General features: G+C 34.2%; 1 protein-coding gene across 1 annotated transcript in view; it reads right to left on the bottom strand.

The window, feature by feature from the left end:
* The window catches only part of LOC128864754 (uncharacterized), a 260,399-nt gene that overhangs the window by 197,979 nt on the left and 38,043 nt on the right, over positions 1 to 24,377 (bottom strand). The window contains exon 2 of the mRNA XM_054104510.1: positions 7,090 to 7,224. Coding sequence (XP_053960485.1) covers positions 7,090 to 7,224 — 135 coding nt within the window. The remainder of the gene's footprint in view (positions 1 to 7,089; positions 7,225 to 24,377) is intronic.

Raw genomic sequence — 24,377 nt, 5'->3', positions numbered from 1 at the left:
TTTGTTATTGATTTCATTCAAATAGTTGAATTTTCTCGAATGAATCAATTTCCTTCAGTAATATAATTAATAAACAATAAAATTACGATGAAAGCTATTTCGAGAAAACATAATAACGCATGGAAAGCAAAACACATCTGATCTCAAGAGTTTTTCAAAAATTCTAAAAATTAAGGGAGCATTTTTTTTACTTTTTTTAGCTCGATAAGAAAATTTTGCTAAATATTCCCCATATAACTCGAAGGTCAGACACTGAATATATTTTCAAAAGGTACTTTTATTGCTTAGAAGACAAGTGAAAAGTGTTAAGGTGCGAAAATGGAATTTGCCTATTTTAAATTTTATAATAGTACGAGTATAACTACGGAATATCGTGTTTTTCTCGAAACTAAATTCTTTAATTCGGCTAGACTTATAATTCGAGTAAATTTTGATTAACTGACTTTAAAGTTTAACTGCATTTAGTATTCACAATTTCTCTAAGCATGGAAGGGGGAAGGGGGGGTTTTCGATAGTATTTTACTAAACAAAGTAAACAAGAGATTTAAAAAATTTACTAGTTAATATTTCTTGACTATTCATAGGCTGGGCTGTATTTAAAACATTCGCTCTGTTGCCAATGGCCTATTGTGCTTATCTGGAAGAAGAAAGGCGGCCGCCGTAGCCGAATGGGTTGGTGAGTGATTACTATTCGGAATTCACAGAGAGATCGTTGGATCGAATCTCGGTGAAAGCAAAATTAATAAAAACATTTTTCTAATAGCGGTCGCCCCTCCGCAGGCAATGGCAAACTTCCGAGTGTATTTCTGCCATGAAAAAGCTCCTAATAAAAATATCTGCCGTTCGGAGTCGGCTTGAAACTGTAAGTTTCTCCATTTGTGGAACAACATCAACACGCACACCACAAATAGGAGGAGGAGCTCGGCCAAACACCTAACAGAAGAGTACGCCACAATAATTTATATTTTTTTATTTTAGAAGAAGAAAAGTTTTTCTAATCATATGTTTAATGACCTTAAACCATTCCAATCTTTTGCCAAATGAAGTCATCCCTTCCAACAAGACTAATGCTGCAGGACTATTCAGATCATCGCAGAAGTTAGTCCTGCATTTGCACAGAAATGGTTTAACGAAGTCAATGCTCATTTGATTTCAAAGATCGAAGTAGATAATTTTTAAAAAATATTTTATTTCTCTTTTCAAAAAAGTGATAGCATAATTAATGTGGGCCCACTTTGGCAGACCTATCGAAAACTGTCTATAACAAATACCTGTAAAAAGATACAAAAAATATACTTATAAAATTAATGGAATATTGTTTAGGTCTTCACCACAGCCTAGTTAGTATAACTTTATTAAAAGTTGCTCGATCATAAATGTACTATATGTTTTTTCTACGTCTGCAGCGTCTTTGCGAATAAAATCGATAGCCAAAAAAAAATGCAAATCCTCACAAATTGGTGTTTTATTTGCAGAGCTAACATTAAATGTTTTTAAGTATTTCTCTTTTTGCAATTGAGCAATTCCTAATTGAAAATTTCCATGCAAAATAACTCTAATGTCATTTATTGATTGCACTCAATATTAAATCAAACTCAAAATTAAATTTCAATTCAAGTTGACTAGAACGCAAATATTTAATTCAAACCTCAACAATTTAAAATTTTCAACAATTTCAGGTAAATATATCCATTCAATGCAAACACATGACAATACCCACGCATGGTTACATAAATGCAGCAAATACCCAGCAGTCATTTAGGGTAAAAAATAAGGCATCGGAGAATTGTAACTAATTTGCAGCATTTACTTGCAGTATGAGCACGTTACAGGGTGGGTAATGAATGCAACTTACATCTCTGGCTGCCTTGTTTAGAGAATTTTGAAATTAAGATTTGAAAGGAGTTTCTTTTAAGAAGTCTTTTTGGAATATGGTTTTGTAGTACGCAGAAACTGTGCCTTCCTTCGAAGATTTTCGGCGCCTTGTGTGTATAAATAAAACATTTTAAGACCATTTGAAGAATTTTGTTGAGCATTCTTTGCTTTATGTCTAATAGTACTGAATTAATACCTTGAGCGGCAAAATGGGACGAAAAAAAGACAATAATGCGATATAATAGGTTAAAATGGGCCGAAAAAATATGCGACATTAAATTTGAATACAGGCTTGTAAAGGCATCATTAATTGTAAAAATGGTATCTTGTGAGTTTCTTTTCAAATAATTTAGATTAGCTTGAGGCAAAATTAGGAAAACTTCAAATAAAAAAAAAAAAATAAAAAATAAAAACAATATTGTGTCGTTTAGAGACAAAATAACCGGTAGTCCAACATTCTGCAGTTCTTCCTTCTTTATAATTGATACACCGCATTTTGTATTTTTTTAAATGTTCACACATTGCTATCAATGCTTCATATATCGGATTCGCTCAACCCTTAGAATGTTTTCTATTTGCATGTTGCCAACTATCTCATAAATGCATATGTATTTATATCCTTTTACCTAATTTTTTAATAAATTATGAATCAATTAAAATTCAATCGCTAGCGGAAGCATTTTTATTCTATTCAAAAAGAGGGTTCAATAATCCATCGTAAAAGAACCAAGCAACACCCAAGTCTTACTCTTAAATGACTCCAGTAAACCATCTAAAGAAACTAAAAAATATTCCAAAACGAAGCTCACTAAAAATTCATTAGTTCTAAGCATTTGGGATTAATTTCGAAGACTTCTTTCAATTTCGTACAATTAGAGTTAGAAAATAATATAATAAAATATAATAAAGAAAGTCGCCACTACAGCAGGGCTTATAGCTCATTATAAACCCTTTTAAGATCTGTTTGGTGGCTTACATGAACCTAGATTCATACACCAAATGCCTCTGAGTAGGAGTCAAATGCGTTTCTCATAATTGGTTCACATATAACTAGACTATTTACTTTTTCGAGATTAACTTCCAATCTGTAATTAAAAAGCGATTAGTATGAATAATCATACAAAATTTGGCTCCCGTAATCTGAGAAGATTATAAAAAAATCTTAGATTGTAAAGATACTTTTTCTCTACAACCCTGTATTATCTGTGTTATCGACAATTACTATTACGTATGTAAGGAGGATCGTAAAAGTAAAATCTGAATGAAATGAATGCCGGTAAAGAAAAGAGGCACAAATATAATTTTTGCTAGATATTGATAATTATGTATTCATATTACAGAAAAAAGCGTGTATCTATAGACTCTTTGTGCCTGTTATTGCTTATTATAAAATATAATATCGAATTTCGTATTTGCGTATTGCTGCGATGACTTTTTGCATCCTAAGTAGACCTTGCTTATTTCGTCAGATTTCCTCCAACTGCTTTTACTAGCCGCAAATTACGCATTTAAACTAACCACTACTTCTCTTTGCATTTTTTTCTTATTGCTAATAATAATTAAACAAACTAAAAACATTAAAATATTCCACCAAACCAGTTTCTGTGAAGAAAAACCTTTTAAAATAGTCGTGACTGGTGATTGTCAATTTTGCAGCTAATCTGCCGTATGCGAATAGGTAGATTAATTTTTGTGGATTTATTGATAATTACTGCATATGTGAACGTACTTTTATGTGCCTCAAGTACAACTAACTAACGCATTAGCATACGACTCTTCCTTGGCTCTAATAAAATTGTTGTTCGACTTTTATGGTCCTATCAGGGTGACATGTTAGATATTTCGTATTGAAGTTGATAAAATATGTTCTGCAAAAAATTCAGAACGTTTAGTATAATATAAGAATATAAGAACATATTCCCCAGCAAAAAACAAAGCAGAAAACAAACACCAAAAGAATTACAGAAACAAAAAATATATTGCATATCAGTTCCCAAATTGCCTTTCCGCGTCGCTACAACATTATTCCTTAATATTTTCCTAGGTTTCATAATTTGCATACCACATTCTGTAAAAAGAAGTACCTATTAATTTTTGAAATTTGTTACATCGCCTTCAAAGTAGACCACTTTGGAATTAATTTATACCAAATAATAAACGAATCAGAAAACCAATTTTTAACGCTCCGAAGTTGGCCGAAATTCTAAAATGTGCTGCACTTTTTTAGCTTTCCACATGTATAAGGTGGTGCAAAATGAAATAAACTATTTGGTTTTAGTAATCTAATTTGGTTTTGAAGAACTTTTTTACTAAATAACAAAAAATAATTTTCAGTGATGGAAATCTTTCTTCCAAACTTTATGCTTTCCAATACTTGCCTGTTTGTGTACTGTAGCTGAACTAGGCAGCGTCAAATAGGATTGACCTACGATGCTTTTTGCAAATCTTATAAACATTCCGATTAATCTAAAAAAAGAGGAGGAGTCATTCGAAAATGGTTGTGTATATGCTAAAAAAACGCTGGGAAATATTGCGAGATTACTTTGAAAATCATGGTAATGTTGCAGAATGTGTACGAAAATTACGTACGGCAATGGGAATAAGAAAAGCACCGAATGAAGCGTATGTGCGTTACTTTGCGAAAAAAGTAAGAGAAACTGGGTTGCTTATTGACAAACCAACGCGTGACCGACGAAAAACCGTGCGTACACCCGAAAATATTGCTGCTGTGGCCGAGAGTGTTCGTGAATCACCAGGAACATCAGTTCACCGTCGTTCTCAAAGCATACAATCGAAAATGTGTTGAAAAATTGGACCGATCGTATGGGATGGTGCATGGCTAGCCGAGGCAGCCATATGAATGAAGTTGTGTTCCATCATTAACCGGAAGGATTGTACTTCAAAATAAAAAAAAACTGTTTCGAAAATCATTGAGTAGATTCTTTTTTATAGCATTTTTAATTCCGTAAAGTTATATGGCGGACCCTGTACATACTTGTTTTGAAATTGTGCTTAGCTTCTTTGAGACACGGAAAAAATTCCAAAAGCAAAGAAAAGGTGCAGGGCGAATTCACTCTGCTACAAAAACTCTGCCATTTATTATACCAAAGGAGGCAAATATCCCAATCAACCATTTCTTCGAAGTACACTAATCGTGTAGGAATACTTGTATAATCGCAGAAGTGGGAACCCCGAGAAATGAAGCGCTTTTGCACAGGAAGTGTTTAATGAAGCGAGGGCTTATATGATATTAAAAGTTGAAATACATAATATAACATTTAAAAAATATGTTCAAAAAGTGTTTCATATATGAACCTCAATAAATTGGAAAAAAGTTTTTTTATTGTAGGTATAAAGGTAAAGTATTTATTTTGTGGCGCACAATTAACCACCCTATCGGAAGATGGAGGCAAAAAGTAAGGTGAATCTATTTGTCAAACTTCGCAGGATTAAAATTTTGCTCTAGTTATTTTTTTCATGAGTGTTCAGCATTGCTAATAACATCTAGGCCAACTTTCATGTGAATGTCATTATCAGTAATATATTAACGCTTGTGTTTACCAAACGGCCAAGAGTGCATTTTTCGATTTTTACAATGTCTGATTTGATTGAGCAGAGAAGTGCCATCAAATTTTGTTTGCGGAATGAAATTTCGGCTGCGGAAAAGTTTAGAATGTTGCAGAAGGCATTTGGTAATTCGACCATGTTGCAGAAAAATGTTTATAGGTGGTACAAAGACTTCAAAGAGGGTCGAGAACGTGTTGATGACTTGGAGCGCTCCGGACGACCATCGACGTCAACAGATGACCAACACGTCAATAAAGTGAAGGAGTTAGTGCTCAAAAATCGTCGGTTGACTGTTAAAGACCTTACTGATATGATCGGAATATCAGAAGGATCTGTGAAAACCATTTTGAAAGACCATTTGGACCTACGAAAAGTCAAATCTCGTTTGGTACCGAAAACTCTCAATTCCTTGGGAAAAAGTCGTCGCGTTGATGTGTGTGAAACAATGCTTTCAGACTATCAGGACAAACTCAAATGAATCATTACGGGAGATGAGACTTGGATTTATGCTTACGACCCTGAAACAACCGACCAATCTAGCGAATATCGTGCTAAAGGCGAGGCCAGACCGAAAAGAGCACGTCAAAGTCGTTCAAAAATAAAGGTCATGATGCCAGTTTTTTTTCGATTTTCGTGGTGTGGTGCACTATGAATTCCTTCCACCTGGCCAAACTATTAATAAGGAATATTATTTGAGCGTTATGCTTCGTTTACGTGAAGCAATTGGTCTAAAAATACCAGAATTATGGGCCAACAACTCTTGGTTTTTGCATCACGATAATGCACCGTCTCAAACTGCACTCGTTCTTCGTGACCATTTCGCCAAAAATTCCACGCATATCGTTCCGCAACCACCGTATTCGCCTGATTTGGCTTCGTGTGACTTCTGGCTATTCCCAAAATTCAAGAGACCACTCCGGGGAACGCGTTTCGAGTCGATTGAGGAGATAAAAGCTGAATCGAAGAAGGTGCTGATGGCTATACTGGAAATGGACTATTTGGCATATTTCGGGGATTGGAAAAATCGTTGGCATAAGTGTATTTCATCGAGAGGGGATTATTTTGAAGGGGATGAAATTGATTTACAAGAATAAAATGGATTTTTCATTTTACAACTAAATTCACCTTACTTTTTGCCCACAGTAGTATATAATTTTAGAAAACAAAGTCGTACGTTACTCCTATTTGACACTTGTGAACTACACAGCTCAAGTGTGCAACTAAGAACTACTATAATAATAACACACATACACGAAGTGGAATGCTTAAAGGACAAAATAAAGATTTACAACACTCAAAATCGTGAGATCAAATCAAGATTATTTAGTAAACAACTTAGAAATAAAAGAAATGAAAAAACAAAAATTGGATGAGTAGATTTGCTTCGAATGAAAGAAATTTTAGAAAATTTAAAATTACTATTGATATAAATCAAGGCTGCTTATACAGTTATATTAGATATCACATCTTGATTGGCATTTCTGATATCTTATTCCTGCATATCTAAGCTTATTGTGTACTGATAAATTTATAGCGCTTCGAATGTAACTATTTGTTGGGTATAATTTGCAAATACATATATACATATATTCGTATATGTGTAAGCTCAATTCTAATTGCTGCAAATCTGAATACTCATACACTCACCTCGTAATTGATATCCGAATTTGCACGCTTATATGAATTTTTCGGTATGTCATATTGTACAATGTCACTGTCCATATTGGCGCTGCCGATGCCATAACCGGTGAATGTGGTTTTTGTTGATTTTGCCAATGAAACCTGCAAAACAAATAAAACATGTACATATTTACAATGTGTGAAATAAATAAATGCAAATTAAAATGAAAGCTGATAAAGGAAATAACATAGAAACGTAAATAAATAAATATACACAAATACAAATATACGTAAAATATTGGGAAGTGTAATAAATATATGTATCCTGTAGAATGGTTATATATATTTGTGTAAGCGCTGTAGCAACTGCAAATTGTAGATGCCATAAATTATAGCCGTCCCTTACTTTAGCGAATATGTAAAAAAAGAAGAAATAATAATAATAATAATTCAATAGAAGTGGCATATAAATCGAAATAAACGACTTCGTATGCGTATGTATGTAACTACATGACACTGACGTTGCCAGTTGCTCATCACATGACATTGGATTATTGCACAACTAAACTCTATGCGATCGAGCTTTCAACATTCAAAGTTTGTTGTGGCCAGCTTGACCTAGTAGGCCCTGTGTGAAATCCCTATTGTGGATATTAAGCATTAAAAAATTTTATATAGTACACAGCAGTCACTGATCGGCAGGCAACGGTTAGCCTTTCTGTGCGCTTTTCTGCATCTCTAAAAAAACTGTCTGCTACTTGAAGTCTGCAAAAATTTGAATACTTTTCATTTTTAGTGGCGCAAAATTGATCATCTATGGAATAATTCATAATATTTGCAAATGACTTCGTACGTTAATTATATGGCACTTGAAAATTAGACAGGTGCAGTATACAAATAGACCGGCAATAAATTGCAAGAAGGTCAAAATAATTATTCAGTAAGAAAATAGTAAAAAAAAAATTTTAAAAACAAGTGCATGATTAATTTTGCGGCACCTTATGCAACAAAAAGACGTATGTATATCAGAAGTTGGAGAAGAGGTTCGAACTTTTGGATGATGCAAGTGCAAATGTTATTACTTTTAATTCATTATTATTATTACATATTTATTTTTATTGCTTAATTTCTTTATTTAAGTAAATGGTAACAACCTTACTGACCAGACTTATAGCATTACATAACAAAAACTTAAGAACTGAAATTAAATGGAAAGTTTATTTGACAAATAATAAGTCTCAATACGTGACTCGATTACGCTCAACCAGGCCTCTTTGAAGAGTAACGAAGTTAACGTAACTAGATCAGGGGAAATCTATTTATTATTATCATAAAACTGTCCTCCTTCTATGCAGGCTGGAGCAAATATAAGGGAGTAACTCAAAGGGAGAATAAAATAGTAATGTGTACCACTCTCTTCGTCCTTTTATAAGGCGCTAAACAACCACCGAGGGCTGTCTCTACCTGCTCTGCTGCATCAAGGCCAGCACCATTATGCATTTTCTCCATATAACGAATGATCGACATTTTTTCTAAGAAAGAAAACACCCTGCAGCGTCAGCACAAAAAAAAAACATTGTGAAAAATCAATGCAATTTGGGAGCCATTTCAAGATTTCACTTTGCTGAGCTAAAATTCAAAGGGCTATAAAACTGGCGGCCGCCGTAGCCGAATGGGTTGGTGCGTGACTACCAATCTGAATTTGGAGAGAACGTAAGTTCGAGTCTCGGTGGAAATAAAAATAGCTGCCATTCGGAGTCAGCTTGAAACTGTAGGTCCCTCCATTTGTGGAACAACATCAAGCCGCACACCACAAATAGAAGGAGGAGCACGACCAAACACCCAACAGAAGTGTAGGCACCAATTATATATATATATAATTGCATACCCGAAATGTTTCAAATAAATTTTTTTAAATTTGTACCACATATGGGATTGAGTTATGGGGGAGAATGAGCTATATTTTGATAATGATAAAAACAAAGACTTGCGCTATAGATACAAATTTGATGAATTTGTATTACGTGGGAGCAAATAGACAACCTTCTTTTAGACCTAATCAAAGTTTAACTAGCATACTTGTTACTACCTATCAAGCAATAAAAAATTTCAATTATTAAGAGCTGACCTCGTTCCTCAAATTTTCTACCTGAAATTGGTATATTTTTAGCCAAGTTATGAATATAAAAATAAATTAATTATAAACTAAAGTTTGATCACATTTCGCCACACACTAAAAACATTCTTGCTTTCAATTGTGAAAAGTGAGAGAATTATTGTATTTCTTTTTAAAATTATTAGATATCGCAAACCTTTTATAAAAACTTATTTTTATTAAATCTTCCCGCACTCATCAAATAACATTTGCTGGCACAAAATATAAAATACTAACGAAATCCGTTCCTTGTTAGTGTATTAGGCTGGTAAAGAAATCAATTTCTACTAAAAGGATTACATCGGGAAGTGATTGCATATCGTTTTTGTTTATTAACCTACACACTTCTCTCTCTCTTTATTCCTCTATCTCTGCTAATTCTTATATCCGTTCTTATGCTTTACTCTGCACAATTTTTTGATACTCATCTATATTAATGTTTGTTTCAGCCTAAAATAAATTCAAACTTGTAATTTACATGTTAAATTTGTGCAATGAATAGACTAAATGTTTTACCGTAAATTATTAAAATTGAATAAAAAAACAATTGGATTATCAATAAGTGCCAGTGCCAGGGGTAAAGAATATATCAAAGCTTCTGAATGAGAATTGAAGTTTAGGCATAAGAATCGAAATAGTTAATGTCTTAAGAAAGGACAGACTTCAGGGAATCAAAAAAGCGTACAGAAGAAGAAGACATGTACGCTAATAGTAACGAAGTAAGCCCCTAAATGCTTTCCTTAAATGCTCGTGTTGGAAAAGAAAGTGACAAACACTGAAATATGCAATTGGCTGAAAACATAAAAGCCTAAATCATAAGCAGTGAGGAAAAGTTTGAGTATAAGTATAAGTAGATTTGCGGAAATCATTTTCGAAGAAAATATGTAGCGACATCTGCAAGCAAGAGTTCATATCAAAATCTTGTGATGAAAAATATTGAACGCTACCCTGAAGTAATGTGAAAGTGGTTCCAGGGAGGCCGACATTTCCAAATACAGGGCAGTATTTTTAGTCCACGCAAGTTGGATATACAACTACTGCGATAGCAACTTTGATTATGTGTAAGACATTTTAAGCCCTTTCAACCAAACATGAAATTATTATTATTGTTACTCGTACTGATATTTTTGGAAATATTAATTTTATTATTTGATAGACCGATAGGCCAAACTTTGAATGTATTTCTGCTATGAAAAGCTCCCTATGAAAAAACATCTGCAGTTCGGAGGCGGAATAAAACTGAAGGTCTTCCCATTTGTGAAAAAAAAACATCAAGACGCACACCTCAAAAATTGGAAAAGGAGCTCGGCCATACTTCAAACAATGGGTGTAAGCGTTATTTATGAAATACATAAATTATAGTTAATAAAATTTTATTCTACCGCCTTTAGAAATAACTTTTCTATTGTACTCGTATATGGAATGCACTGACTCTAATTAGAAATGCAAAATGAGGCTTGCTATATATTGTGGAGGAGGTCTCATATTTCTTGTACTACCACTACCTTGTATCTTATAAAAGGTGGCACGAAATTAATCACCCTATCGGAATATTTATATTTTTCAAAATTCAAAACTTTATTAAAGGTGTTTCGGATTGTCCGATTTGGGTCCAATATTCGCCGTTGTTTTGTAATTTGTTGCCATTTTAAAGATAGCTTCATAATGTCTCTCTCATAGAAGTCTTTTGTTTTTTTTTGGCGAAAAACTCTGGTAACCGATTTTTACAATCTCCTTTTAAGGCCAGTTTCTTATCCCCCAGGAAGTTTTGTAATGAGACAGAAAGGTGCTAATCGCTTGGTGCCAGGTTCGGACTGTTTGGTGGATGCATTAAAACTTCCCAACCAAAATTCCGGGGTTCTCGCGAGTCATTAGACATTTGTTCTGTGTCCAATTTAGGCCTTCAAAAGGTGCACTTGTTGACAGTAGAGATCTGAATATAGTACCGTACGGAATCAACTCATAATAAATGATTCCTTTTAAGCCCCACATAGTATAGTTCGCTGTTAGTCTTAGATTGACCACGATTGTTTTCGCAGAATATTGTCGTATTTTACCGTTTTCTCTTCACCATTCGTTTAAGAAATGGGTGAATTTCATTTCGTTTGGTCATGGCTACGCAGATGGAAATTCGATCCATCTTGGTTTTTGGTGTTAATTGGTGTGACACTTACTCGAGTTTCTTTTTGAATCCAGCTCCTGGGCCATGCTACGACTACGAACGTGCGGGCAACTTCGAATATTTCTGTGATTTTATCGACATTTTCGACGACGGACCTTTCTGTGCGATGCCCAACTTAAAAATCAAAAATGCCTTAACGGGATGCCTGAATTTCAGTAGCCTAGTTTGCATTTTAGCCTTTATCAAAGAAAAACAAGAAAATAATTGTTTTTGTGTGAAATATCAGCTTGTCAACGGGCCGAAACTTTAAATTGTTTGATCAATGCTTTACGAGATATCGATTACTATAGCCCTCTACCGAGAAAATAATGGACTTCTTTTTTCCCAAACTAATATTTGACACTTGTAAACTAGACAGCTGTAGATGCAAACAAAAAAGGAATGGAGCACGTAAAGATCAGAATAAAGATTTCCATCAGTCAAAATCATTTATTTTTTATTTAGTAAAAAAGTTATTCAAAAACAAAATTGGATATGATTAATCTTGCGGAAACTTCTGCAAACAAAGTTCCGGGACTTGATTACTTAAAAAAACCTTTTAAACGTCTTCACCTCATATTGGATTGACTAACATTTTTCTTTCTCCAAAACTCAAATTGCCAATTCTAGGCATCCGGCTTCCGTTGATAAATGAAATGATTTGATGACTTCAACATTCTGAAGGCCTTTCCCCAATCATTTCATAAGTGGTTTCCTCCGATATTGTCATAAAATAGGGTGGAGGAGAGATTTAGGTGTGTTTTTTGTTCATTGAATTTTATTCTGCTTGTTTTTAAGTTGGGTGACAAAAATGTTCTCAGATGTTTGTTTTAGGGTGCGAGTAAACCATTTCGGCTATCACAACAGACGAAGCATCGATGTCCAATAAGGTTACTAAAATTTTTCACTGCTAAATGGTATAGAGCACCCAAAAAGTAATTTTTGTTTTTTATTAATCACCAATAACACTTATAAATATGTGCATATGTATGTATGAGTGTGGAGAAAGCATTTACGTATCTATGCAAAAAGTAAATAGCGTCATATTGTGTCAAATTGCCACCAATTCAATGAGTTTTTATGCACAAAAAAGGAAAACTGAAATTTTATTGCAATAATTCAGTATTTATAACCGCAAAGTATGGATTTGCGGAGAATTTATATACATACATATGTACATATATGAGTGTTTGAATGTTTTTATTGAAATTTGAGCTCGCTCAAAGCAAAAAAATGGAAATATGCATTTGTTTGTAATATTTGCGTATGTACATTAGAGCGCGTCAAATGATTTTTCTACTTTGTTTCGGAAAGCAAAATATCCTACAGGCTATTCTGAACAAAAAAGGTCGTGTAATCATCTTAATAGATTTTTAGTCTCCATGTTTTTAATATTAGTTACTTGTTTCCAAAACATTTTATTTTTTTCTTAATTAAAATGTATATCTGAATTAAAATGTATATCTGCATTAAAATGTATATCTGAATGTGGGCTTTGCGTAGCAAAACTTAATTTTTGATAATTATTTTGCTCAACGCCCTCCGCTAGAGAGCATATCATTAGTTGCAATCTACAGTTTTTTACATTGATCCAACACTTTTGCCAATGTGAAAGTAAAGGGCCGTTGCCCGCTTATTTTCGAAATTTTTATTGCTTTACATAGATCGCCAAGTGGTAGGGGCGGTATTGGGAAAGATATGCGTTAAAATACAACCACTACTTTCAAACTGTCAACCTCACCTGCACATGTTGCATCCTGCCAAGACAAACGAGGCTCTGACGACCGAGACTAAATTAAACAACCTACAAACGCACAGAGGAAATGCTGAGGTAAAGCCTGTCCGGGGACGCAGCTGGCAGCCTCAGCACTCAGACTCGGTAGGCGGTAGCCCAATAACCTTAAACCGTCTTAAACTCAATATAATTGCAACCTCAACTAGTAAGAAAAAAACCGGAACCTGATACAATTGACGAACTTTTGCATGAAATCAAGGGAGGCCCACACAGGAATAAAAGGATCAAATATATACATATAAACGGTACCGTATTAAAGCCTAGAAGACACAACAACATATGTAGTACGAGGGTTGCGGTGTACCAGCTGGTGGTAGCAGAGGAAGAGGAAGACCTCTCCTGCTTGTATAATAACTTGGCTTCACTTGAAGTATCCAACTGGCGCCGATTAGTACGAGAAAGTTAAACACGGCCAAAATCTCTAAAGAAATTAACCCTTAAAGAGATTTTCCGTTTTGACTCATTTCTCGCGGTTAAGCTTCTGATTTTTTGAAAGACTTTTGGTAGAATTTTGTGGAAACTTTTGTATAGATACATTTAAATCAGTTATGTCATGGCGAAAAGATTTCAAAAGTTTGGGCAAGATAAAAGCGATATCCGGCTTATAGTGAATTTTAAATTTGAATCAGCTGATAGACTGACGTAACTGGGGTCATGCCGACGGTGTCTCCACTCATATTGCTTCGCTGCGATCTGAACAACGAGTGATTGAACGAATGCGTGTGAATATGTGGTAGCTGAAGTTACTCCCTCCATTTCGTTTGCACCATAGCTAAATGTCAAACCTGATAATCGTTCATTCTTGAGCTATTTCACTCTGTTAAGACACAGCCAATTTAAAATGGTTTAAAATTGCCTTCTCCACGCATGTGTTGATTTCAATAATTTATACCTCTTTGGAAACAGAAATGAAAGCAATTGTCTATATACAATCTAATATGTACACACACTGGTACACAAAACTGCCATTTCAGGGGACAGATACATGTAAACGGCCATATTTTCCCTGGTTTTCATTAAAATTATTTAAAATGAAGAAGTCAATATATTTTTTTAAAAATTGGCATACTGTTTATTTACCTATACATTAAAATAACATATCATTTTTTTTTTTATTTTAATCATTTAAAATGGCGGATCTGTGCTCAATTCTTCCAGGATGGTCGCAGCGGAGCTTCTCAATCGGCGGGCATTGTAGCATTGGCTTCAGTGACCTGAATAAAGGGTGGTTAAGTTTTAAGGGCCGGTATAGATTTTGAATAAAATAGATTGTTTTTAGGAAATTACTGTCATTTCTCTTTCTTATGATAATACTGGTGTAGCTCAATTACGTGTAAAACAAAATATTGGCTGTCAAATGGCCGCCGCGGCCTCAGCGGTAAACTCCATCCGATGGTCCAAATTTTCGATGACGCTGAAGCATAATTGAGGTTCTATGCCGTTAATGTGCCGGATTATCTCGTCCTTTAGCTCTTGAATTGTTCCTGGCTTATCAACGTGCACCTATTTTTTCAAATAACACCAAAGAAAGAAGTCCAACGGTGTCAAATCACTTGATCTTGGCGGTCAGTTGATATCGCCGCGACATGAGATTATTCGGCCATAAATTTTATCGCGCAAAATAGCCATTGTTTCTTTAGCTGTGTGACAAGTGGCACCGTCCTGTTGAAACAACATATTGTCCACATCCATATCTTCCGATTCGGGCCATAAAAAGTTCGTTATCATCTCACGATAGCAAACACTATTCACAGTAACTGGCTGACCGACCTCATTTTGGAAAAAATACGGCCCAATGTTGCCACCGGCCCGAATTTTCATACTATTTTGCTTCGAAAAAATTATTTTTTCGAAATTGCGAATTCACATGGGAAGTAATATCATAAAAATGATGTGTGCAAAATTTCAGGGTCAATAACATTTCGAGTACCAGTTTTGAGAAAAACGGGTCTAAAGTTTGAATACATAACTATAGCTCTCCCAGCGCTCGAACGCAAAGAATAGAGTCGTGACGGTTGACAATCTATGATATAATATAAGAAATACTTAAATTAACGTTCTAACATTTTTTTGACATATTCTTACCATTTTATGAAAAAAAATTTTTTTTTTCGAAATTTTACAGCTATTCAAAATGAAAAATTGTACAAAAGCTTAAAATTTTTCCTATTATTGTATTATTTTACCCTCATGCTTCGGGATTCCTTGAGATATAGGTATTTGTTAACTTTAATGGAGGCTCGATTCCATTTTAGAGCTTTAATACCATGGGGACTTTTAACCAGCATTGTCAGTAGGGTATGATAGTTTAGTTGTTGAAACAAAGTCGCATATATTTTTATGAGCAAATTGACCCGACCTAATGTACATACATATAGGCATGTATTACCTATCTTTTTTTAATTGGTGCACACATAAAAAACGTTTTGTGGGGCTTGCAAATCCAATAAGGAAATGCGAAGCCGCAAATAGCATTTCGAGGGGATTTGGAAGTATATCATATTTAGGCAAGCGCGTTTATATTGACTCAAATATTTATGTTTTTTTTAAGTTTTTTTTTTTGCATGGCTGTAAATCTATAAAAGTATTTGGAAGCATATTTGGGACAGCGGATAAAAAAATATCATTTTAGAAGCTGTATGTTAAGGAATTCGGGTTGAAAATGGTTTTCGAAGCTGAATAAAAATCATTACAGCTCGTGGTGGATTGTTTAAATTGTATGTGGCAGTATTTACTGCCGAACTTTTGATACTTTTTGTACTAACATTTCACACGTTCGGGCTGGTGTGCATCTAAGCTTCGTTGAGTAATTTAAGTGTTTGCCATTGACAGGGCGAATTGAAGCCCAACTTCTCTTATAAACAAAGAATTAGAAGTAAAACCAGCAGCAATTTAGGGTTATGAGTAGAGGTGGCATTAGACGTCGAAAGTGCTGAGAAAGGAATATACTTTGAGTGTATTATTTTCTAAAAGGCACTGGTGTGCTGTGGTAGATGCAAGTGCAACCATGCAACACAACACGAAGAGCTGCGATACTGGAAAAATTTCCTTTCGAATGGAGTATTGGATTATTTTTTTCTGCTTTGTATCTTCATAACCATAGCTACCTCTCTATCTACTTATTAATTAAAGATGTCTCCTTCCAAAATTTAGGGATCTTTGAAAAAGTCACTCCATATAAATTTGATGGCGCAAAATTAATCATTCGATTTTATTTTTCAAGGACGTTTTTACTAAATAAACATAAAAAAAGATTTTGACTGGCGGCGGAAGAATATCACGGTATTACCAAAATTATTTATTTTCCTCAAACTTTAACAAAAAATAATTTATTACAGATTAATACGTTCTTGGTGATAAGAGATGCAAACGGGCTAAGTGCTCCATTGTTTTTTTGTTTGTTGTTGTTGTGGCTGCTGTTGGCGTTCATGTTGTTGTTGTTGTGGTCGGTTTTGTTGTTGATATGGCTGCTTTTGTTATTGCTTTTATTATTGTTGTTTTTGTTGTTTTAATCTTATGGTTGTTGGTGTTATTGTTGTTATTTTTATAATTGTTGTTGCTGTTCTTATTGTCGTTGTTGTTGTTTTTATTGTTGTTCGGGTTATTGTTAATATTATTGTTGTTGTTCTTTCTATCGTTGCTATTATTGTAGTAACAGTTCATCTGACTATTTGACACTTACGCTGTTTAGCTTAGAAGTGTCAATATGATTGGCGACGACGCCATTTGCAAAATTATAAATCTTCCTTAATTTTGCGCCATCTTGCATAATATCCAATCTTGGTACATAACAACAGATTCGACATATAATTAGGTTCAATACATTTTTTTTTCAAAAGAGCGTAGCTCAGGCCATCTCCGAGCAAATGTTTGTATCTCAAAAATCCTTTTATAAAAATTAAGGAAATTCGGCACAGAATTTTACTAGGTTTACCTATACACACAGACATATATAATGAATCAAATCCCACATGGGTGGAGAGTAATAAGTTAGTTTTAAGTGTAAGGTGGCCATATTTCGAAGTCGTATAATTTTGCATTAGCTCCATATTTTTGAAAACGACCGTAAAGTGAGCCTGATTGCTTAATGGCTTGGGACATTTTCAGTACTTGCTTAACTCAAATGAAGAGCACTATTCATATGGGGAAAAAGAAATCCATTATATTCCCGGTAGATGGCTGTAGTGATCGATATCTCGTAAAGTATCGATCAAACAATTTATGGTTTATGATCGTAGACAAGGTGGCATTTCACATTAAAAAAATTATTTTGTAACAGCTAAAGACGTGCAACTTTGGTTTCGTGGATTCCGTTCAAGGCTTTTTGATGTTATAGTTAATAGTTTTGAACCATTTGCACAACAATTTTAAGCAAAAATAATGGATTTCGTTTCCCCAAACTAATATTTGTGAGTAGCTTTGGTAATATAAGATTTTGACCTGGGTTAGCATAATGGGGATAAGTAGATGACCAGGTAGAGGCACGAATAGATATATATAATTATCCCAATCAGTTATTCTTTCAAAAGCATTCAGCTTCTAAAACGGCTATGGGTGTTTCTTGAAGGAAACGCGTGCGGAAAACGAATATGACCTTGAAAATGCTCCAGCACGTCAGGATTTTTGGCAATTCGAAGTTAAATAGTCAAAAAATGCAGATTTTGGCCATTATTTCAATTTTTTTTTTGAGCAAGGTAAAGTTTAGTAAATAGTATAACTTTTTTTATATTAATCGCAAAAATATTTTTAAAAATGGATTTTAAAGCTGAAGACTAGTACTTTGCGTTGCCGTTGTGGAAAATTAAAAAAAAAAACTTTACCTTGCTCAAAAAAAAAAATTTTTTAAATGACCAAAATCTGCATTTTTTTACTATTTAACCTCAAATTGCCAAAAATCCTGACGTGCTGGAGCATTTTCAAGGTCATATTCGTCTTCAGCATAAAAAAACCTTCAAGAAACACCCATAGCCGTTTTAGAAACTGTACCTCGCAGGACTGTGAAATATATCCGATACATTTTGGTACATAAACTTTATTTTTACTTAATTGTAAAATGTGAAAAATTGATGGGTGATTTAACTTTTTAATAATTTTTTTCGTAATCAGGACACCAAATTACAAAGTAATTAGTTAAAATTATCGAAAAAGTTTTTTGGTTGTTGGCCTGTGTTATCAGTGAGGATAGAGGTGTGATAGGGAAGAACAAACGCCAACTTAACCTAGGAATAAATGCCTGGCGGCTATTCCGTGCTGAATTGAGTTCTTCGTTTAATGCTAAAAGAAGGAACAAAAAAAAACCAAAAACAAGAAATGGTCAGTGCCATACGACTGTTACAAAAAACCGTTATATGAGCAATGCTGCAAAATCCAAGAGCAGTAACGCGATTATAAAAATGCTCAATTCGGAATATTTGCGAAATTATTTCATAGAATTCTGTAGATTTTTAGTATAAATCAAGCATGGATTTCCCGCTACGTGTAAAAATTTCGCCATGGCAATTACAAAAAGGGAAATTGTATATGCGGAAAAACCTTCGCTCCAGAGGATAGTTTCGGCTGTAGTCAATAAAAGTGGCAAAGTCACGTTCGAAAAGCGTGCACGAAAACTAAAATATAATTTGCATGACAGGCTGAGCATGTCAAATTGATGAGGAAGAGTGGATTGAAACAGAATTGGGTGGGGAAAGAGGAAATCGAGTATTGAGCCAAGCGTTACAGACATTTGTGTTGAGTTTGCTTATGTTGTTATTTTTTGTTTTATGCTTTTTGTTTTTCGTTTTGCTGCTTTTACTATACATATTGCTTGAGCCCTATAACTAAATTAAAGGCCTGTTGGTATGAGTGAGAAATGAAGAAAAAAAAAATACCGAAGTGGTTGTGTGAGAGCGAAGAAAATGTTTGACAAATTGATCGAGCGCATATTTTGCATGACAGTCTGTGCTGTTGCTCGAGAGATAGCAGTGCTTTGTAGGTGAGTACATTGTTTTTAGTGTCTGCTTGTGGCGCCGTGTGATTGTTCGCTGGCGTGTCACGAATAATTTACTGCATTGAGACAAATGCCTGCCATTTCTCAAAATTGTTATGGCGGAAGCAGCGAGCGCAAAAGAAAACTATTTGTACTGTTTATATATAAAATATATGTAGATGCACATTAGGGTGTCTCACCCAGAAAGTTGTGCTTTTCTACCAGACTTATTATTTTATTAATTTATTTTAAAGAGTAACAATTTTTAATTGCTACTACTTTTACGAAATAATCACTGTTTGTCAGGGCCTTCGGCTAATCGCATCTTATTCCAGAGTAACTATGTAGATGCATAACTATACAGCATCGGAAGGGTTTCAGAAGGTAGCTGAGAAAGTGTTAGAGGGTTAGTGAATCATCTGAGTTTGAGTGGAGTATTACTTTATGTACCGGATATATAAAATTTATTCTATTTTAATACTTCGGCATAATAGTTCTGAAAAATACTAAGCTTTCTGTGAGCTGAAACTCAAAAAATCGAGAACTTTATGAATTAGATTTTAAAAATATTTTTTTTAATGTTCCCTGATATTATAGAAGGGTTCGATCTCAATAGAACCGCTTAAAATTATTAATAAAATTGTATCAAGGGAATTAATATAATGAGATTTTTGGAGATACTTTCAAATCGGTCCTACTAATTTAATTTTATTGTAATATTTTTCTGAAATATTGTGGCGATAGTCCTAACATATAAAACATTTCATAGCTCTGGTCGAAAAAGAGTGCTGATATTTATTGTATGGGGACACTGTATATATAAGTACATACATGTATGCAGGGTGGCGCAAAATTAATCACCCTGTTTGATGTTTTATAACTTTGGCTAGTGGTGTCGTACGCCAATCATAGTTAACACTTGCGAACTACACAGCTAAAGTTAACAAATAGTCAGATGAACTGCTACAACAACAATAATAACAAGAATAACAATAACACCAGCAACACTAAGAATAATAATAACAATAAGAACAACAACAACAGTAACAACAAAAATAACAACAACGGCAAATGCATCAACAGCAGCCACATCAACAACAACAATATTAACAAAAAATAGCAGCAATAACAACAATGACAACAACAAGAATAACAATAACGACAACAATAGCAACAACAGCCTCAAAAAAACAAACAAAAAGCAATGGAGCGCTTAGCCCGCTTGCATCATTCGACAGAGTAATCCGCGAACAATATAGCCCGAGCGAATCAAAACTCTCTCCTAACACCAAGAATGGAATAATCCGCAATAAATAGTTTTTTGTTAAAGTTTGTGGAAGATAAATAATATTGGTAATCCTGTAACCTTCTTTTTCCATTACTCAAAATCATTTTTTTATTTAGTCAAAAAGATAGTCAGAAACAAAATTGGATAATTATTTTTGCGCCACCTTGTGTGTATGTTTGTTAGGGCGGGTAAATTTGTATAGAGCGACTTTTTCACAGCCTTCTTAATTTTTAAAGAAGATATCTTGAATTAATAAGAAAATAGATAGGCAGTTACGGTTATGAAGATAGAAAGTAGAAAAAAGACACTTGGTTTTGAAAGAAAGTAGAAAGTTATTGCAAATATGTAAGTGACTGCAAAAATTAAAATGAATGTAAATAAGTTAACTGTAAAAATAAATAATGATAAGAAAAAATGTTACAATAAAATTTGTTAAATATCGTAAAATTTAATTGCTTGCTCTTGCCAAAGATCTACTTCGATTTATATATAAACAAATTTACGTCTGTCACTTCCCCTTTTAAGACATTACGCAACCACAATAATTTGCGTTGTAGCGCTTTCTTGGAGCTCTCTAAATAAAAAGCAAAAAACGAAACAAATATATAAAAAAAAAAAAAAAATTGGCGTCGAAAAAATTCCCACGTACACGTATTTGTATTCAAAAATAATAACATTCATAATACTTTATTTAGAATTAGTCGGCACATTAACTTCGTATTTCGTAATGATAACTACTTTTAAATTTTAGGAGGCTTGAAACTTACTTTGTGGCAATGCGCGAATGGTTTTATTTCTTTAGAATATTATGTTGAATTTGAATCTGCTAAGAGTGGTGGCGGAAAAAAATTCACCGACCCTAATGTGTATGCACAAAAGCATAAGGTTTTAAATAAAACATAGTATGTTTGTATGTGCTTATGCAGAAGGGAAAACTATGCAGCACCGACAAGTTGAGCTCTTCTAACTGATCAGATGACGCGGAAACGTCTTGTCAAGAAGATAAACAAAAAAACCTGACAATGTAAGTGTAGCTATTTAAAAGCGATGGAGTACATGCATACATATTCGCAATACACCCATAAATAGATACTATACTTCAAAGATACTTGGCAGTGTGTAATAATGCATGGTAGTGTGTGTGTGTGCTTGATAGCAAAGCTGCATATGCGAGAAGAATGCTTAATGCTGCTCAAGTCACAAAGTCTACTGAGGCTCCATAAGCCCACACACGCACACACAAACACCCGCACATTTGTATTTGCTTTATCTCAGTTTCGTCTATGGCTGCGATTGTTTTCTTCATATCAGGTTTTTCCGTGCCACTGTTGCCTGCACATGGCATACACTGCGTATGAGCGACATTGCGCCACATATGCATGTGCTCGTGCAGGCAATGTCATATAAATACTTTATGTGAACATCAAAGTTGCATGCGTGTACGCGGGCGTTTCTGACACTTTGACAAATTGAAATTAATGGTAATCATGAAATGAATAAAATAAATTTGTGAGACAAATGCACGTATGCCCGCATGTAAGCATGCACTGTAAGTATGTGTGTGTGTATATGTATCATGAGTGGTGATAGTGGCGTATGTGTTGCAGTTTTTGTGTTTTGCGCGCAGCTGCACACTTTAGCTGCTGCTTAGTCGACCGACCCACTCGAAAGACTAATACTTGGGATTTGTGTCAAAAGCTGGTAGGCAAATGGATTTTAAAGGCGAATCGTAAATATGCATAGTGTAACTGTCAAGCAGTAAGTCAAACGCAAATGACACAGATAAACGTTGACGTAGCGGATTTGAGTGATTTTTTTTCACTGGGCGTTCGCTCTTTTTTATTTGCGTTTTGCCTCAACTTTGAACGGCATGTGACGTACATACAAGTAGATATATGTATGTGTGCCTTGACTCGTATGCCAAAGAATTCGATGTCCCAGAAATTCTTGGGAAGAAAACTAATGATATTTATTTGACAAGTGAATTCCCCGAGATTCAAGTTCCAGCACTTATGGTCGGTATTAAGGCATTAAAGTAAATTATGTTGTATTAAAATTCAGGAAGTGTAGTCGAGTCTCTGGGGGAGTAAGTAGCTCAACAATTTCAAATATCACTTTGATCAAAAATTTCCCGGAACAACTGCCAGGTGATGCTTTAAGTCTACTAATTTGAATTCAGTGTTTTGTTTTTTTTTTATTAGGTTGCCACTTCTCTAATTGAAATTCCCACCAAAATTGTGTCGCCATCGCTTTACGTTTGTAAAAGTTATGCCGTTTTCAGTAAATATACCTCTGTTTCGCTAATGATAATCTGAAGATAACAGCCATTTACGAGTATCATGAACGCTTCCGAAAAGATTATGAGTTCATCGAAGATGGCGAACGTGGTGTCAAGCCATCGATATCGAGAATTAATTATCAATAAAGTGAAAGAAAAGTTGATCTCTAACCCAAAATTAACTATCAAAGACTGACACAGGCCTTAAATTTTTCTTATGGATCCATTCAGAATATTGTAGTTAATGATTCTTGTTTGCGGCGTGTCGCTGCAAAGTTGGTCTCAAAGTATCTGAATTCCATGCAAAAACGTGGCCGCGCTGATATGGGCAAATGCAAGATTTTCATGTCTGCATCCGACCCATTATTCATCAAAAATTCAATGGAGACGAGACGTGGGTTTATGAGAACCACACAATACATTTTCAAACGCTTTTTTATATTCTTGATTCCATAAAATAAATTCCATAATTTGCATGTATGAAATTTTGTCTCATTTTAAAGTGGTTATCTTAAACGGCCGCCATAGGCGAAAGGGTTGGGGCTTGCCTACCATTTGGAACTACGCAAGTTTAATTGTCCCGGCATAAATAAAAAAAAAATGCAAACTTTTCTAATAGCGGTCCCCCCTCTGCAGCCAATGGCAAGCCCTCGAGTGTATTTCTGCCATGGAAAAGCTCCTCTAAAACGTTCATCTTCAGTGCGGAGTTGGCTTAAAACTGTAGGTTCCTCCATATGTAGATGCTAAGTTTATTACATAAAAAAATTGATTTCTTTATTATTCAGAAAAAAGTTTTATAAATATAAGCATAAAACAATCGATTTTATTGAGTAATTCTACATACCCAGTTTTTCAATTTGTTATCAATTTATCTTTTTAAAGGACTTTATTTTACTATGTTTGTCTTGCCGAAAAGTAAAAAAAAAATGTTTTGATAACCTTTTTCTTCTGCTGTTTATATTGGAATAATGGAGTGGGTATGAATATTTAAAATATTATTTTGAGAGTTTAGTACTTTGGAAATTTAAAGTCGTTTAATTCAAATTAAAATTCAATTGGAATAAGAAAAAAAAAAACTAAACATGGGTTGCTACCACGATGGAGAGTATAATGACGTGCCGTTTCTTTGCTCTCAGCAAATTTGACAATATCAGTTGATTTTCGTGACGACACACTAATCCAATTGGTGATCAGTGTGACCAGATAACCATTTTCGTAACTTGATTTAGCATTTTTTTGTTCTCTAGCTGCGGAGTTTTAGTTTTTCCTTCCTGGGATATTTCTAGCCTCTTCTAATTAAAATGTGATGTTCATAATTATGTAAAATATTATTTTTGTAATTAGTTCAATAATTCACTAAGTTCTATTTAGTTTTATTTTTTTATCATGAATTTTTATTTTGCTGGCGATTGCGATTATTGTGTTGGTTCGTGTGTTATTTTTGCTCTTCTTCTTCGAGTAGTCATGTCTCCCTCTCGCAATTGCACTAAAATGCCCATTTAAAGAAAAAAAAAAACATATTTTTATAGAGTTCCTAGACAAATTGGCTTTACTGTGCGTGTTTTTAAATAAATTTGTTATGGTCACTTACAATAGACTGTATTAAAGAAACATAGTCTTAAAAATCTATCCTTGTATTTAAATCTAATGCTAAAAGAATTTCTTAAGAAAAG

The sequence above is a fragment of the Anastrepha ludens genome, chromosome 5 (genome assembly GCF_028408465.1).
Source record: "Anastrepha ludens isolate Willacy chromosome 5, idAnaLude1.1, whole genome shotgun sequence".
Classification (NCBI taxonomy): domain Eukaryota; kingdom Metazoa; phylum Arthropoda; class Insecta; order Diptera; family Tephritidae; genus Anastrepha; species Anastrepha ludens.
This window is presented reverse-complemented; position numbering and strand designations above follow the sequence as displayed.